General features: G+C 39.6%; 2 protein-coding genes across 5 annotated transcripts in view; both read right to left on the bottom strand.

Annotated features, from left to right (window-relative positions):
• MYO5C (myosin VC) overlaps positions 1-12,830 on the bottom strand; it is a 33,680-nt gene extending 20,850 nt beyond the window's left edge. Inside the window, exons 1-16 of the mRNA XM_064721780.1 lie at positions 12,734-12,830; positions 9,690-9,800; positions 8,686-8,851; positions 8,275-8,419; positions 7,721-7,877; positions 7,052-7,195; positions 6,077-6,158; positions 5,404-5,511; positions 4,777-4,883; positions 3,857-4,122; positions 3,366-3,447; positions 2,900-3,040; positions 2,138-2,263; positions 1,438-1,521; positions 432-566; positions 13-110 (exon numbers count right to left, since the gene is read on the bottom strand). Of these exons, the coding sequence (XP_064577850.1) occupies positions 13-110; positions 432-566; positions 1,438-1,521; positions 2,138-2,263; positions 2,900-3,040; positions 3,366-3,447; positions 3,857-4,122; positions 4,777-4,883; positions 5,404-5,511; positions 6,077-6,158; positions 7,052-7,195; positions 7,721-7,877; positions 8,275-8,419; positions 8,686-8,851; positions 9,690-9,800; positions 12,734-12,760 (1,979 nt within the window). The 5' untranslated portion in view covers positions 12,761-12,830. The remainder of the gene's footprint in view (positions 1-12; positions 111-431; positions 567-1,437; positions 1,522-2,137; positions 2,264-2,899; positions 3,041-3,365; positions 3,448-3,856; positions 4,123-4,776; positions 4,884-5,403; positions 5,512-6,076; positions 6,159-7,051; positions 7,196-7,720; positions 7,878-8,274; positions 8,420-8,685; positions 8,852-9,689; positions 9,801-12,733) is intronic.
• A 768-nt stretch (positions 12,831-13,598) lies between these two features.
• MYO5A (myosin VA) overlaps positions 13,599-17,756 on the bottom strand; it is a 97,051-nt gene continuing 92,893 nt past the window's right edge. For all 4 annotated transcript variants that reach the window (XM_064722689.1, XM_064722691.1, XM_064722690.1 and 1 more), the window contains one exon: positions 13,599-16,937. In XM_064722689.1, the coding sequence (XP_064578759.1) occupies positions 16,785-16,937 (153 nt within the window). In that variant the 3' untranslated portion in view covers positions 13,599-16,784. The remainder of the gene's footprint in view (positions 16,938-17,756) is intronic.

Here is a 17,756-nt window from a genome sequence, read left to right as displayed (position 1 = left end):
TAACATACTTACTCAAAAGGCAATTTCTCATCATTTGGCTTTATGCATCTCACATAATGAGGAGTGGTTGCATTGAGTGTCACCATAAGCAAAGACAAAGAATTCCTGAACTGGAAAATACCAGACATAAGAGTTGTGCTAATGAAACATTTCAGTAAAAAGTCAAATCTTGATCTGTTAAGTTTTGGCTGGACACTGGGAGATAGGGTTTACATCTTAAATGCAGGAAATTGAAGACTGTGGCTGTACCCAACAGCCTCTTGTATATAAAATAAACACACCTATTATACCCAGACCTGGAGCCCTGCTCTGTGGCTCCTGCTGTCCTGAAAACTGGACAGTCCCCCATGAACAGTGACAGAAGCCAGTGTCAGACTGCCCAGCATTTCCCAGCAAGTGCAAACCCCACAGAATAGCAGGTTTGGGGGTACCTTACTGCCCACAGTGGTCCGGAGCTGCTTGTTGGGTGATTTCAGAACAGGTCTGGCAGATTTGATGTTTATAGCTGAACTGAAAGGTGAGATGGACACTGGACTGTCTTGAAAAAAATCTGCACACAGATGAAACTAAAAGTGTGGTGAAAGAACCAGAATTAAACACCGTGTAAATGCAGCATCATTTTAATCAAAATTACATTTACTATACCATAAAATGCAAACTCCTCAATACTTAGGCCAGGTATTGCAGGATTTTGAACTGGGTATCAAACAAACAGCAACTGAAAAAAGAGTTGCAATGATTCTGAGTTTATTGTGCAGCACTCACACATTACACACACAGAACTCAACATCTGTGAAAGCAGCCTGCAAGAGCTATTTCAGTATAAGCAAATATGGACATAAATACAGAGCAGAGCTAAAAATAAGAGCACTTAAGGCCGTGTTTTCACAATATGCAATTTAAATTAAGAATATGTTTTCAGGTCAGACGAAGTTAGCTTAAGAGTAATCCTGAAGTCTCAAGGCTATAGACTTCAAAGGGACAAGCAGGTGGGAAGTGGCAGGCACACATAAGACACCTGATGTATTTCTTGCCCTGGCATTCTCCTAATCTCTTTTGAAGAATAAACAAAGGCAGTTGTTAATGATAAACCCCCTATCAAAGCTGCACGTAATGACTACAAAAAAAAATAGTTTTTCAGTTATAGGGATTAAAAAATGCTCTTGAAGGGAGATATTAAAAGAAAACTCCAACATAACTAGCAAAGTAAATGCACATATATGAAGGAAGTGGAACATTATGTTTTTTCATCCTGTCTATTATTTGATGGTAAAAATATACAGTTCTACAATATTAAATAAATTAATAAAAAATAAGACTGATTTATTCAACCTATTAAAAATTTGTATATCAGAAGAAACATTTTAAAATCAGATCTGAATTAATTCCAGTAAAATCAGGTATTCAGAAGATTAGTCATTACTGTTTGTCACAAACCTTGCTCTCTTTCAAGATTTCAATCAATACTTCGTGTACTGTATCTCTGTTTTTTTCCAGAAATCCTTCACATTTATATTCTACCTGTGCAAACAGGTGAAATCATTAACTTCAGCAACACATAAGCAAACAGTTGGCAAAACAATAATTTTTACTCTCCCAGCTGTGGTAGCCAAGAGCTCTTTATTAATCTCAAACATGATGGCTGAAACTCTGCTTTTCCTAATTCCATTATCTCAAGATTACACACATGCATCCTGAAAATTTAGAAGCACGAGAAACTGCCAGAATCCAAATCCCTCTGCCTTCATTAGGAACTTATTTCCTCCTTTCTTCATTATTCTATGATTTCAAATCAAGGCAGCAAAAAGGAATACTACATCTGAAATTTAAATAACTGAGACTAAAATGTCTATGAGCTACAACTATAACTATTCCATTTATACATTCTATTATTTTTCTGCTTTTTATCTTGATGATTTATTTTTATGCTCTTAAATTCATTATCTTAAGAACTTCTTACATTTAAACGTCATGTTACAGGCAGTACTACCAATAACAAATAGCACTATTGGAGATCAATTTTATACAAGTTCCAAACAGGTGTGGCTAATATATCTTATTTCCTACATTTGTTTTTTTTTCTGAATGAGCAACTGGTAGAAGCACAGGGAACAATACTGGGTTGTTTACACTGTACCTTATCAGCAAAGTGCTGAATGATGAAAGAAGTGTTTGACATCCTTGGCTTTTCAAAGAGTGCGTTTTTATTGACAAAATTATTGTACAGCTTTTGAAGCCAGTTTTCATCTTTTCCATGAGGCAACTGTAAGAATAAGAAGGGCAATCTCTTTAACAAACTGGGCTGTTGGAGCAGCAGAGCTGCTGATGGCAACAAACATGCTGCATACAGTGAATTACAAGGCCTGATAACCAGTTCTGGTCTCTTCAGACCCACCAGTCGCAAATAATTTTTGGAAAGAAGATTGTATTAATCCACAAGGTTTTCTATCAAAAGCAGTGATTTGTGGACTAACTAAATTTAAAAAATATTGGTGGAAGAGCTCCCTGGGGCCTGAGCAGTCCAAATTCCTGCTTGGAGCAGGACGAGCAGCAGCAGACTGCTGTTTGCCCTGCAGTGCAGGGGGTGAGGAAGGATGAGGATCCCACTGCACTCCTGCCCAGCCTGCTCCAGTCCTGCCCTGCCCCACAGGGAGGAGCTCCAGCTGCTGCCCCACTGCCAGCTAAGCTCTGAGATCCAGCTTTAGCTTCTTAATACTACAAGAGAAAATAGAGTAAGTAATTTACAGTCAAGATTGCCAAATAGAGGGCAAACATTCATGTTCATTTTCTGAAGAAAATGCTCTATTCCCCATTGAAAAGAGTAAAATATGGACTACAAGCCCCATTTGTAAAAATCTATAAAGTTTTGGGGTTTTTTAATGAACAAATATTAAATTACCAAGCATTCTTCATCCAGAAGTTCTAAAATTCCCATTTTAGCTTCAATAAGGTCAATGACAGGCTGGTTGTCATAAAAGTCTATTAAAGTCCATGGGATATCTTCCTTCATATATTCTTCTTGTTCAAGTTTAAAGACATGCTGGATTTGCAAAAATTATGAAAACATAAAGAAGGTTACAATTAAGGGAAAATAAGTACAGTGTCTGCATGTGCATAGTTGTATACATAAGAGAGAAAAAGTTTTTATATTTTGGAGTATATTGTATGTCTGTCTGTAAGAAAATAAACTTCTAAATTTTCATTTATATATGTGTACCTATGCTTACATATAAAAAGAAAATATTTTTATTTATTAGTGGATAGTCACTATCCAGAAATATCCATCACTCAATCACAAATAGCATTTACTAATATCCACTCTGAAGCAAAAAAATATAAAGAACTGTAATAAAAAAAGAACATACCAGGTTAAATTGCTGCTGTAGTTTTTCATTAGCATAATTGATACAAAATTGTTCAAAACTGTTCACATCAAATGTTTCAAATCTGAAACACAATTCAAATAAGAAAAAAAAAATCCTTTGACATCAAAATCAAATGGCAGCACCCCTGAAACTCTTTGGAGATATCCTAATGTTTCTAGGACAATTAACTAATGGTAAGACTAATGAAGATGCTAAGAAATTTCAAAACTTCTCTAAAAGCTAATGTTAGCAGACATAATAAAGCTAAAAATCCAGAGTTAAATATAAAAGTATCATATCAGAAGTGAAATTTAAACCTCATTCACAAAAAAATATGCTATTTATAGTAGCAGAGAATTTCTACCAATCTGGGTGCTAAAGAACCTATATGACCATGACCTTTTAGTAAAACAAATTCATTACCAATACAAAAAAGTGCCTTTTTTATCTACTCCAAAGAAAAGGCACTCTGTTTCCAGAGACATTCTTACCCATAAATATCCAAAACACCAATGAAGGTGTGCTGCTTGCCAGGGAACTGCAGAGCTTGGTTAATTCTTTCCACAATGAAGTCAAATAAATGGGAGTAGATCTTTTTTGCCAGAGCATCCCTGGCATTGACAGCCTGGGCCCTTGTCATGGGCTTCACCACGGTCTCTGAGGTGGTGACAATCTTCCTGTGGCACAGCCACCGGGCCATTTTGTCACAGTTTAAATCCAGAAGCTCACAGAATATACTGAGGTGTTTGTCTTCCATCTTTAAAGAAGATCAATAAATATTATTAGGGCACATTTAATTCTTCAACTGTCTTTCACTTTTTAATTCTTTAACTGTGAAATCCTCGCTCTGCTGCCACCAAGCTATGAGTTTTAGTTTTACATAGGCAAAGGGCTGTATTTATTTCTTCACCTGGCAAAATAGCAAGATGAGATAAAGCAAATAATACTGGATAGAACTCCTGATATAGGAGAGAAAAACTTGGAGTGGATGAGATGTTTTGGATTAAGACCCTGAAAGAAATGATACTTTGGTCTACTGTTAGGTGTTATTGCCTTTTAGACTTGCATAGCTTGCTGGGAAACATTCTGAGCAGCTTTGACTATGCTCTGGTTCCTGCATCCTGCAGAGAGTTCCAAAATGGATTTTCCAGCAGCTGTGGATCAATTGGATATGGAGTACTCTTAGCCACACTTTGCCTTTTGTTAAGACTTTCTGAAACTGGGCACAGAACAGCATCTGTGTGAACACTGACTGCTGTTCCACACAGATGGAGATGGAGAAATCAATCAAGCTTAGTGCACCAGATTTAATGCTGCTCTGAGCCCCAGAGAGGAGAGAAACTATTGCTAAAGCACTTATGGCATAAAATAGAATAGAAAATGTTGGTATCTGAGTGAGCTACTTCCTTACACTGATGGATGATCTTTCATCTCCAACAGCTGCTATTTCCACATTGCCCAAGTGCAGGATTGCTGCCAGCATTTTAAAAACATCCATCTGAAAATCCTTCTTCAGACCTAAAAAAACATTCCTTGATTATTTGAAATACACAGAAACAGCACAATTAATTAAAGCAGAACAATGCTGGGTGACCTGCTTTGTTGTGCAGCCAAGAATTGTACAGCATCTCTGCAGAGTAGGATGCAAATCCTTGGTTCTGCCAATTTTCTGCCTGTCTGATCTGATGATAGATTGGGCATAAGTTCCTGTACCTCCCCAAATGCCAGCTCAAGTCTGATTTAGCTTTTACATAAGCTTTTTACTGGGGCAAAGAAGCTTCCAATTCCACTTCTGCCACAGCATGTTAGTTTATGGCCCAGAAGACTCCAGTCCTCAATGCTTCTCAGCAGTAACAATTAACACCAATTGTTAACTGCTCCTGCCCAGCACTTCAAAAGCAGACCAACCACAATGGACAAGCTATGAAAAAACCTATTTTGGTAATTACTACTAACATTTTGGATATTTCAGAATCAATAAATTTTTGCCCATTTCAGGAAAAAAACATCTACTGAAAATGTATCCCCAAGAATTTACCCAGTAAGGCAAATGTCTTCTGAGTCTCCACCATATTTGCTCTGTCATCAACCCCTTCTATTACAGTGCTGCCACCCATTCGTGTGTAGTGAAACTCTTCCGCACTTCCTGTAGAAAAGAAGCAAATCTTGTAATTCTGCAAAAATTAGGGACTGGGGAGAGCACTTGTTAAAACTTCTGTAATACAAAAAATTAAATGTCCTGTCAGGTGACGTTTCAATGATGAGCTGAAGGTCCTCTTTTTTCTGAGGGAAATCCATGTGCTCAGCTCAGTTAAGCTGACACAAATTCATCATTCCCAGAAATCTTAATATCCATCTAATAAACAAACTGGAATGGAGACTGTGTAAACATACACCCAAATTCTGTTCTACCTGCTTCTCTGTAGATAAATGAATCAAGTCCCTAAGCTGTCATCTGTCACTACAGGAATTTTGAGAATAAGATTTCCAAAGACACTCAGACACTTGATTGTGCACTATTTGAATTTCCAGGGATTTGCTACCAAATCCAAAACCAGCAGGATTAACAGCTAAGTGACTTTAAAATGCAGGTCCTGTTTTAAGGTGGTGAGATTTATGCTGTAATGCACTAAACATCCTAGCACTTGAAAACCAAGCCTTAAAATGCTGCACTGCAAAACTGAAGAGCAGGTTATTTTCTTGAGACCTACCCAATTTAAGATGTTCATATTCAGGTTGCATAGCAGATGCACACAACTGATAAAATATATGGTAGTTCCTTTCATTTTCTGACTGTAAAATAAAGCAAAGAGTAACACCACAGAAAAAAAGATTAAAAACAAAATGAAGAAACAAACTGAAAAACACCTGATATTCAACACTACTGTAAAGTGATAATAACAACTAAAGGCTAAATTCTGCTGCAACATAGGTTAGCAAAGAAATTGCTTATTATTCAAATGGCCCATCTTAGCAAGAGCTTTGAAAGTGATACATTCAAGTATACTTTATCTCCACTGCCAATATGCAGACTTCTTTCCCCAAGGATGTTAATAATTTCTTCAGCTTGAACAACCATCTACTAATAAGAACTGCCAAATGCTGTAACAAAAAGATGTGTAGGAGTGTCAGCTGAAACACTGCCCTGTGGGAACTCAAAAAACTCTCCATTTCCAAACCATCCCTCAGGGCAGAAGATATACAGAAGTCTTTTTCAGTGTACTTAAAAAGTTACAATACTACTAAAAAAGAAACCTTTGTAAAAACCATTTTATAAAATTAAATACCTTCTTTAGTATATTATCATAAGCCATGACACTGAAGTGAGTCACATAAAATGAGCCTTGGCCTTATAAATTTTCAGCCATTTTTTCACTCAGAATCTCTCTGCCCCGTATATGCTGTTCCTTTCCAGATACCATTGGTCTCTCTTACTGTTGCAACCACAAGTACCAGATTTGCAGTTATTTCAGGGAATTGTGCCTGAGAAGAATTCGTCACTCAACATAAGGAAGAACATGGAATAAAGTAACATATTTAATTCCTCACAATATTAGCTTCTGTTAAAAAATCAAATGCTGATTGGATACATTCTCAGAACTTCTGATAATATTTTCTATATAGAACTAGTATAGTGCATCAGGAACTATATTGACCTTGACTATTTTAGGCTTTATTTTACCCACCTGAAATACAACTCTGGATTTCTCAAGCAGGTACGTTCTCATGTTAGCTCCAATGATTTGGTAACTCTGATCAAAACTGATTTCAGTGTATTTCCCAAATCGACTGCTGTTATCATTCCGTGTGGTTTTTGCATTGCCCACAGCCTACAAAAATTATAAACTTTTACAATTTGCTTTACTCACATCTCTCTCATAAGAATAACTTTGTCAAAACTTGAGTCAACCACAAGTTTCTAAAATCAAAGGTGCTCAGGGATCAATCTCTGTTCAAGCATTGAACTGTGTTACTTATATTTTGAGGCTTAAAATTGAAGACAAGCCTCAAGTCAAATACTAAAATGCTACATAAACTGAAAATTAGACAAAGTATATTTTTCCAGCATAAGGGTCCAAGTAATAAAACCAATTAATTTGTTCAATATTGCTACATCATCCTCTAATTAGGCAAACTAGCACCTCCAAAGGGCCACTGGTAAATCAGACAGGACCAGGTGTTCCTGAGGCTGACCACCTCTTTCCATCAGTAACAATCAGAGGCTGAAATTCAAATTTAAGTATCCAACTCACACAGATGAAGCATCCCTGAATATTTCAAACAAAATTTCCCAGAAGCTCTCAGAATTCTGCCCCTGATGAGTACAGGCTTGACAGACATTCCCCCAAACTTACCTCGGTTATTGGATTGGATGCCAATACTTTATCCTCCACATCAGCATTGCTGCTTGACTTACTCACAGTGGCAAAGTATCTCATGGTGTACCTTGCAGACACAGTCTTTCCAGCTCCTGATTCTCCACTGACTATAATGGACTGATTTTTGTTATTCCTAAAAGCAAATAATCAGACAGTTTATGTCAGACATGTCTAAAGGGCATGTATAAAAGTAGGAATTACACACATGAAGCAAAGTTTGAAATCACAGCTGGGCCCAAGTCTCATACATCAGTTCCATCTTACATCTATTCTTCTCTTTCTCCTCCTCAGTTGTAACCTCCAGGTTGATGTCATTGCTATTCATTAAGTTTTACCCCTCATCAAGAATGAAAATAGTTTTGGTTCTAGAAATTCCTCAGCTGGTTAAGGAATTCCTTCTCCTCTAATTAAGCTATGTGTTCAAAGATATTCCTAATAGCCAGTGGCACATACACAGTAAAATTAAATGACAATTAACACTGCCACTAGACTTCAAGAGTTATTTATGGACATTAAATAACATACTGAACCTTGCCATTTGCTTGTATGCTTCTTCTGCCACAGCAAATATGTGTGGATCCATGTCCCCCATGTTTTGCCCACTGTATGCATGGATAATGGCATCTCCATATATTGGCAGCTGCTTATAGGGGTTTATTGCAACCAGAATTATCCCTGCAGCCAAGCGTACAAAACAAAAATAAAACACAGGTTAGTTTTATGAAATGCCTGGTTTTGGCAGTTGAAATAATACAAAGTAGCAATATTTTCTGGGTAGAATGTGGTGATGAATAAAGAAGTCTATACTCACACATAAAACCAGTTAACACGAGTTAAAATACACTTCAGGAAAGCATTACACACATCATGTTGCAAACTGAATCAAGATTAATACTTTTTAAAAAAGATTTTTTAAAAACTCTCCATTTCACATAGCTTACCACTATATGTGTAGATAAGTTTAGATTCCACAAAACGAATTTTAAGGTTGTGTAGAACAGCTGGTTCATGCAGGTAACTGAGTGCAGTGAGATCATTTTCACCAACAAGTATGTCAGGATTTCGTAGTGGTGGCAAAGCAGCTGGATCAACAGGGTAACTCAGCTCCTGTCAACAAAAAATACTTGAAATGTCATAAAATGCATATGTTTGCATAAGTACAAATCTTCCACCTTTACATGAAGTTATAGAGTGGATGCAGCCCTGTCTGATCATCTATTTCATTGTTCCATACATCCCACTGAACTTGGGAGAATTGGAGGTGTTTGTTGCTTATGAAAAAGAAAGCCTCATTCTCTTTATTTATAATATTTTGTATTGAAATCTGTAAAAATTTGACATGTTTAGCTCTCCAAAAACAGGCATATTTCAAGTAGAGATAAGAATAACAGATCAGCTGCAAATGAATGAAAGTAAAGACCTGGTCAGAACTCAAGTCAGCTCTGTAACTGTTGTTACTTGCAACACCTCAGTTTTCTTTACAGAAAGTTTAAAACTCACTTCTGTTTCTTTCAACAAATCCTTTAATATTTATCTTTATGGAACAGGAATGCAGAAATACAGAAATGCTTTTAAAGTGTTAAATCTGTAAAGAACTTGGATACTATCATTAACAATCTTACACAAACCAACTAAAAAAGCAAAAAGCTGGCTCTGTGAGAGAGAATTATGCCTGTCCTGCACTTTCTGATGTTCACTTCAGTTTAGGACGAGTTTCAGGGCTTGTCTCCAAAGCAATCTCTGAGGTACACTCTCCATGCTCATGTATACAGACAGTGGAATTGCACTCCTCAGATTGTGGGCAGCAGATGTGTACTGTACCAACTTCAATATGATGAAAAAGGGAAATGTGTATGCGTTATTTAGATCCCACAATGGTGAGTGCTATGTTTCTGCATAAACATATCTCAGCAAACCCCACAATAATTCAGACTTTCCTCCTTACAGTTCCATCCTCTAACTGCACATGAAGAAAACTGTCTCCAGCTTTGTAGTTTTTTGTGATTTCTGCAGACTGCCAAACTTCTTCATTATCAGGGATCCAAACCCTATTGTACTGTAACAGAAAAACAAGGCAATAGTTAGCTTAGCTACTATCATAATACCAGTCTAGCATTAAAAAATACCTTTCAAACATCAAGTGCAACCCCATTCCAGGACTTTCAGGGTTTATTATTAGCTCTGTACAGCAGGATATATTTTTTGTGATTTTGTTATTTTTCATGAAAGAATTCAAAAAGAAAGCAGACTCATTAATTTCAGACATGCACATTCTGCTCCTGTTCAGAGCAGAGTCTGCAGAACACTGCATGCAGGAAGGTGAGCAAGGGCCAGACTGTTGCCAGGCTCTTCATATCCTCTAAAAATGAACAAAGAATAAAACACACTTAAAGGGGAGACCCTGTTTCTAGGAGGGTTCAAATAAGCAAGTACCAGAGAAATCATCTCATTACCAGAAATCAGACAATCAGGTATGGACAATCACTTCCCTGAATTCAAGTACAGGACACTGAACTCCGAATGCATTCTGCCAGAGGCACACTGTCATACCTAAGAAAGACTGCACAGTTCACTTTCTTTTAATGGGACTGAAGTGCAACCTCCAAACATCTTTCCCTGCTCTAGGACAAACTTCAAAGACTACTGGCTGGCTTCTTTCTTTACAAGCAATCAACTGGCATACTTTAGCTCTCTCTCAGCAAGGTATCTGTAATCCACTGAAGCATAGATATTTGAAAAAAATATTTGAATGTAAGTTATGCTGTTTGGACCATTTAGTTCTCCTGTGCTGAAGTTAAATGCAGAACCAAAAGCAACTTCTTAAAATGCTCTGCCTGAGAAGCTATGGGAAACAACATTCCTTAAAAGATATAACACAGCTGGAAACCTCAGGAGTAGGGAATTACTTTAGTGATGTGGAGTATGTCCTTCTCATCCTGACAGGGTTTGACAAAATGACATTGTTGTCCCTACTAACACAAGAAACTATAATATATACCCTTCCAGCATCCTTCTGTTTTGATAGCCAAAACCCTTCCCTTAATTCCCTCACCCTAGCTATATTCATGGTCAGTTGAAACAAGCTGTTTAAATAAACCTGTGAGAACTGCTGCAGCTGCTTACCTGAAAAATTAACATTAAGTCAGCATTTCATGGAGTGTGAGCAGACCCACAGATCCCTTGGGGACTTGTATTCCCTTTCCTTTTGGTGCTGCAACTGTTGGTTTTGCCACAAACTACTTTTTTCTCCTCCAGTTTGGAAGGAGCCTTGGAAGCTCGAGCAGATCCCCAGAACACGAGTGTCTCTGCCCCAAGAACTCCCCTGAACCATGGTGGGTGCCTACAGAGGTCCCTGAAAGCTGCACTGCACAGCTGTAGCTGCTTTAATTCTAACCATCAAGGATCAACACCAAACAATTTAGGGTAGGAGGGACTTGCACAAGAATGTCCTGTGAGTTACCCTGTGCTGCTCAGCTGAGGTTTCAGTATCTCCAAGGACAGACATTGACCTTTCTAGTGAGCCACACACCACCCTGGTGCTCATCAGGGGATGAACAACCATGGAAACCTCAGCTGCTTCCATGGCACCTCCTTGCTGATGCTTTCAGCGTGATGGCATTTTTCACACAATACCCGAAATCACAAAGACATTTTCTAAACAACCCCGAACAAATGTAATGGCAATGTTTTCACCTATCTGACCAAGGGGACAGAGGCCCAGCTCCTCAAGTATCTATTTAATAGCCACATGAAAGGCATGGCTAAATTAGCTTTACATTTGAGTTTTCTATGTTTATCCAACTATAAATTGTTAATTGTATCATTCCAACACTATGCTGATCTTCTCCTGGCTTACAGATAATGATTGTTAAATTGAATTCTTTGTTTGCTGTTATTCTTTGGGAGTTAGAATATCACCACCAAACAGCCTCAGGGGCACACAGCGTTTTCCCACGCAAGAAAATGAACTGCACTAGGTCAAGGACGAGAAACGGAGGGAGGAGAACGTGATAAAAGCACTGATTCTTCAGGAAAGGCCCCTGGAGTCGCAGGAGCCTCCATTGGCAAATGCACCCAGCCTGGAGAGCTGGCTGTCTCCAAACCCTGCCTCGCAGGTAAACAGACGGGAGTTTGCTCATTTCCGTGTCAGGTTACACCCGCACTCCTTCCCCCTTCACCTGTCCAGCATTCCTGGGAAAAAGAACCGCGCTCCTTCTCCAGCGGCTCCGAGCGCGGCAGCGGCAGCAGCGGCGGGACCCACCAGCCCTGCAGCTCCATGGCAGCAGCAGATAAGGGACAAGCTCACTAAATCACCAACATACTCCTGCTGGTTTGTTATTTAAAGCTAAGCAAACAAACGATACGTCACAACACCCCGGTGACTACAGGAGAAGAGGGAAAAGTTGTGCAAAAGTTTCAGCGGGCGCAATAAGGAGGAAGAATCTTTGCTTTAGGGCCAAGCTCTGCCGCACACGCTCAATATTTGCCCAACAGAAAGAGCGGCGCTCCGAGCCTGAGCGCCCAGCGAAGGGCAGTTAAACTTTCACGCATCCTAATCGCTGGCTGGAACAGCGAGACCGGCAGCCAGAGGCCGAGACTTTCACTAAAGGAGTGTTTCTCTCAAAAAGAAATGTCTCCCCTGTGCTGCGGTGTCCCGCACGGGCGGCTCCGCGCTGTGCCCACCGCCCGCGGGCGCACCAAGCGCTCCGGCTCGGCCCCTTCCCCATTCCCTCTCCAGCAGAGCCCGCACGGCCCCTTGCCCTGAGCCCATCCCCAGCCTCAGCCCCTTTCCCTGGGCCCTTTCCCAGCCCCAGCCCCGCTCCCGCGGAGTCCGCACGGTCCCTTGCGGGCCCCTTGCCCTGGGCCCTTCCCAGCCCCAGCCCCGCTCCGCCAGAGCCCGCACGGCCCCCTGCCCTGGGCCCTTCCCAGCCCCGCTCCGCCAGAGCCCGCACGGCCCCGTGCCCTGGGCCGTTGCCCAGCCCCGCTCACCTGCGTGTAGAGCTCGGCCAGCGCCATCGGGGCACAGCCGCGGCTGTCCGGTCCCGCAGGTGCCGCGGCCCGGCCCGGCCCCCGCCCCGGGGCGTGGGGAGCGGCCCTGCCCCGCTCGGCGCTCCCCGCCCGGCCCCGGCCCCGGCCCTGCCCGCCGAGCCCGACAGCCCGCACGGGCAGCAGGGTCCCGGCTCTGTCCGTTCTCCTAGTCACCGTCCTGGCACGCCCCGGACACACCTTTAGGGACCCGGAGGGATGGACACTGCGGCTGCCAGAGGGGCCCCGGGGAGCAGTCCTGATCCAGCGGAGAAAACCAACACAAACATTAATCACTGCCTACAAAGCGCTGTAAAGGAATTTCTATGACAAGCTCAGAATAACATAAAAATTAACAACATTGAGTGGATTTAGTAGGTTTAAAGCACTGACAGGTGCTACAGTTGAATGTCCTTTATGAGGAAGAAGAAAGACTTGGATAACCACAGTGCAGTGTTTCAGCAGGTGGATACATGCCAAGACCCACCAGCCCTCCCCACCCGACACGAGGAGCTTCCATAGCACACAAGGGAATGTTTTAGTGCAGTTACTCACATTTTATTTCAGGAACAGTTAATATTAGATGACAAAACACCCTAACCAGAACTGGGTTATGTTGAACAAAGCATTCTCCCATAAGCACAGCAGTTTATGGCACACTGCTGCTATCTGGGTGTGTATTTACACATCCTCAGATTTTAACCAACTCCCTTGGCAGTCAACACCGAGCCTGCCATGGAGGCAGAGGGAACCCTGTGACCATCTGGGGTCTATGCCAGCACACAGCTCATGAGCCAACAACCAACCAAAAACACCCTGAAACAAACTGTACAGTTGTACTTTTATTTGGACATTTTCCAGTGATAGCTATTAGGCTACAGTTTTTATGATGCATACATTTACTAAGTACAACATCAGACACTACAACAGATCAGAGCTCAGGTAATTCTGACAATGTTTTGTTTTTCATCTATGTACTGTAGTGGCATCAAGTGAAAACCTATGTTTAAAGGCTTTTTCTCATCGCATGAAGTATCAGCATCTTAAAAAACCCAAGTGTTTACTCATAGTTTTAGTATGTATTTGAAATGTGTTCAGTTTAAATCACAAATTACATATAGACCTTCAAATTGCAATTGCTGGTGTTTCCAAGTTGGGAACAAATGTTGCTGGATATCAATCCACTTCCAATGAAGCTGATGCTACTTTTTCCTATAACAGATTAATTTCAGTTAACTGACTTAAGCACTTTTATGTTCCATCCCAGTTTGAAGTGTGAGAAGCTATTTTCAAAATTTGGATAGAAGACTGTGTCCTAAACATCAGAAAAAAATGATCACTGGAATAAAAATACACCAAACTGAATGAGGTAATTATTGTGCAAAATCTATAGAATAACTGTATATATTTCTAAGGGGTCCTTGACAAGTATTTTTCCAGCATCTGATAAAATCTATCATCTCCATAGATAATAAATTAAAATTAAAATATAAAAGATATGTCCACATTAAAAGAGCATAACAATGATTCAAAGGAAAAAAAAAGTTTTTAAAATAATTCTGCATTATATTCCATGGTTAAAGAGATTTTAGTCCTAAGGTGAAAGTTATATTATACACTCACACTAAAATTTTACTTCTGAAAAGTGCATGTAAAATACTGCCATGTAAAATGTTAGATGAATTACCAACTACACATCTATTCCAACTCAAAAATATTTTCCTTTAAAACATGTCAAGCAGCATATACTTTTAATGTGATATAAAAGTAATACCAGTCCAACCACTGAGTTTAAGGATGATACCTATAAATTACTAGACACTACTTTTTTTTTAAGGAAACGATACAATAAGGCTTTTTACAGGTAAACAAACTTCAAAAATAAACAAAAATACATTGAGGCATACATTTTCAACACTAACGCTTAAGTAGTGGATACATTTCCTGATCTACAGTATGAACATACTGTAATGCCAATTGTTTGTTTTTCAATAGGAGAAAAAAAATTGGGAGGTCAGCATGTTCTCACGTGTTTTCTTTCCTAACCCTGTTACTGGATGCGAAGGCCTTGCCATTACATTCTCACGAGTACAGTACCTGACAGTCTGAAAACGACCTTACACCTCATTTGCAGCCACTTCACAGCAGCCAGAACCTCAGAAATCAAGTAACCTTTGAAAAAGGAGTGTTTGGTATTTGGTGCAGAGGAGAACCTCAATCATTTAGCAAAGATCATTCAGAACCCTTTCACAATGCAGTATAAATTCTTGGAAGTACTGGCATGATCCATCAAATGTAATATGGGACATTTGAATACAAGATGACAGGAGCATCTTCAAATGATTCTGAGAAAGTTTATGTTGTCTTTATTTCCAATTTGAGCAACCATACAAACAGCACGTCTGCCTTTCAAGTAAAACAAAACTGAAATGTTTCAGTCTGCTCAACAGCAAATCTTTTCTCTGTGAATTTCAGGCAAACAGAGGAGCACCAAACAGTCTAATAGTGTACCTCTAGGTTATTTATCAATATTGTAAAATAAATTAATGTTAACACTAAGATGCAGATTATTATAATACATTAAAAATATTGCACAATGCAACTGAGCAACGTGTGTGGCTTTATTTTTACATCTATGTTTGAGCCATCCACCACAGAACTGGAACCTTACACGAGGCCTCCACGGTCCAATATGCCTCACATTGTGAAATCTGAGTTTTATATAGCAGATCCAAGATGTGTGAGACAGAAAAATTTTTCCAGTAAAATGTGCAACATTCAAAATAACTCGGTTTCTCATTATGCACTCTGATTTCCAACCATTAAATCAGCATGAATCATAGTCAAGTGACAGCATCATAGTCAAAACCTACTTAACTTTCTTGTTAGTCAACCTTTCTAAGAATGAGAGCCTAGGGCTACTGCAGAAATTTCCTATTAAAGTTTTTCCTCTCATATTCCAGTGTGAAAGAAGACTTTTCTCTGTTGTTATTTTTTTTTAAGTGGCATAAAACCAAGAGATTATACTTAAAATACACATTGTCATCTCTGGGGTCTACAAACAAAGAACAACATTAGACAGACTCTATAACCTAAATAGATACTAAAATCATTACTGACTTCTGATCGTTTGCTTCAAGATTCTGTATTTTTAGCTAACTACTTTTAAAAATAACTAAAGGTGTAATTTCCAGTGTGCTACTTGTGCTTAGTTACCATTTTCCTCTACAGGTGTTACTTGATACAATGTGCAAAATTCCAGTTAAAATAACAGACTGCAACAGACTGTAAATAAGGTTGACAAAAAAATGAAGTGTCTTATTTTTAGTGCTTAGTATGATACTGTCATACATTTAAAACAACAGAATACGCAGCAGCAATTTAGTTTGCTCGGTAAACCACAGTTCTAACAAATAAACACCTAAGTTAGAGCATATAGTGAGCTATAGGACTTATCACTACAATTTATGCCAAACTGACATAAATGAGGAAGTGGTTTAAGAAATAACTTTATATATTGCCAGTTTGTGTTTTTCCATTCCATTTTTACAAATTCAATGTAACAGGCTCCCATGTGACTGTGTATTCTACTACAAAATGCCTTACTTTCAAGTCTTCCACGTCCAGGACTCTGACTGTCCCTATTGGTCCCCACCTATGAGAAGAGTACATATGGATTTTAATTTACACTATTTAAATATGTTACTAAAGATCTAAAAATGTCTCTAGACAGCTGAAGACACAGTTTTTGTCCAAGCCCGATTTCCATACTCTGGACACGTACAAATCAGTGATGTCCTCATCAATGCAGTCACCAATAAGTACAAATGCACATCTTTCTATGAGCCTTCAGCCTCTGGTGCTGCTGTGCAGTTCCCAGCTACCTCAACTACACACCTGGGCTTAGACAGGCTTTTGTTCAGAAAAACGTGGGTTTAGTGGCTCACTATGTTTGAACAGGTACAGACATCAGGCAACTGGTTCTCCATCTAACACTGACGGGACATCCCGGGGATCACACACGTGATATGAAGCCCAGGCCCAAGCTGGCTGGGATCTGAATGGTTTCTAAAGCCAGAGAGGACGGATTGAAGGGGAAAGTAACAGGGAAGATGTGTTTGGCATCCATGAGCAACTGAGGAGAGTCCTTCCTGTCCCGCAGACGCACCTGCAGAGATAAGAAAGTGATGACATCAGCATTTAGCCAGCTGACTGGGAAGAACCACCTTACAAAGCTGATCTGTGCAAACACACTCTGTGCTAACCTGAGCTGACACATTTACACCAACTGGGACTTCAAACTGTAGTTACTGTGATCTGCTTCATTTCCGCACATCTCTCCCTTACAGTGCAATCTGGGAATACCTAGATTCCATGCAAAAGGAAGATTTTGCCCAGTATCTGGTAACCATCTTTCCAGTAAGTGGAATTACTGCTTTATCTCAGTTCTACCTTCCCAAATTCCCTCATCTTGCTATACTGTAATTCAATTTCTAACAGATCAGAAAGCTCACATTTGTTTCTTTAGTTTTGCTCTACTGGCTGCTTCTCTTTGGGGTTTTCAAAACTTGTCACTTTCACCAATATATACAAAACTAGAAGGGGTAAATTAAGAACTTTGATATGGATATAGGCCTCAATTTTCAAGGCACAAAAGTTCACATACAGACACAGGTCTGGGTAAATTTGCATATCTAAATCTTAGTGCTTGAAAAGTTGTCACACAAGTGAGCTTACATACCCAAAGATGAATAAGCACAAAAAGCTCTCACCTGAAAACCTCATACATAGTGACAGGGAAACTAACATTTTCATCTAAGTCTGGAGGCAGGAACTTCTGACTGCTTAAATTTTAAGGCTGACATTACCTTTCCAATGCTGTTTAATATGATAGCTAAAAAGCATAGTTTAACTCATTTTCCTGAATGTATTTCAGGATGCAAACAATTTTGGCTGATCAGAGGTTTTCTTGGAAATAGCCAAATGG

The sequence above is a fragment of the Zonotrichia leucophrys genome, chromosome 10, assembly GCF_028769735.1.
Source record: "Zonotrichia leucophrys gambelii isolate GWCS_2022_RI chromosome 10, RI_Zleu_2.0, whole genome shotgun sequence".
Classification (NCBI taxonomy): Eukaryota; Metazoa; Chordata; class Aves; order Passeriformes; family Passerellidae; genus Zonotrichia; species Zonotrichia leucophrys.
Note: the sequence above shows the minus strand (reverse complement) of the source record. Positions and strands in the feature narration are given on the sequence as shown.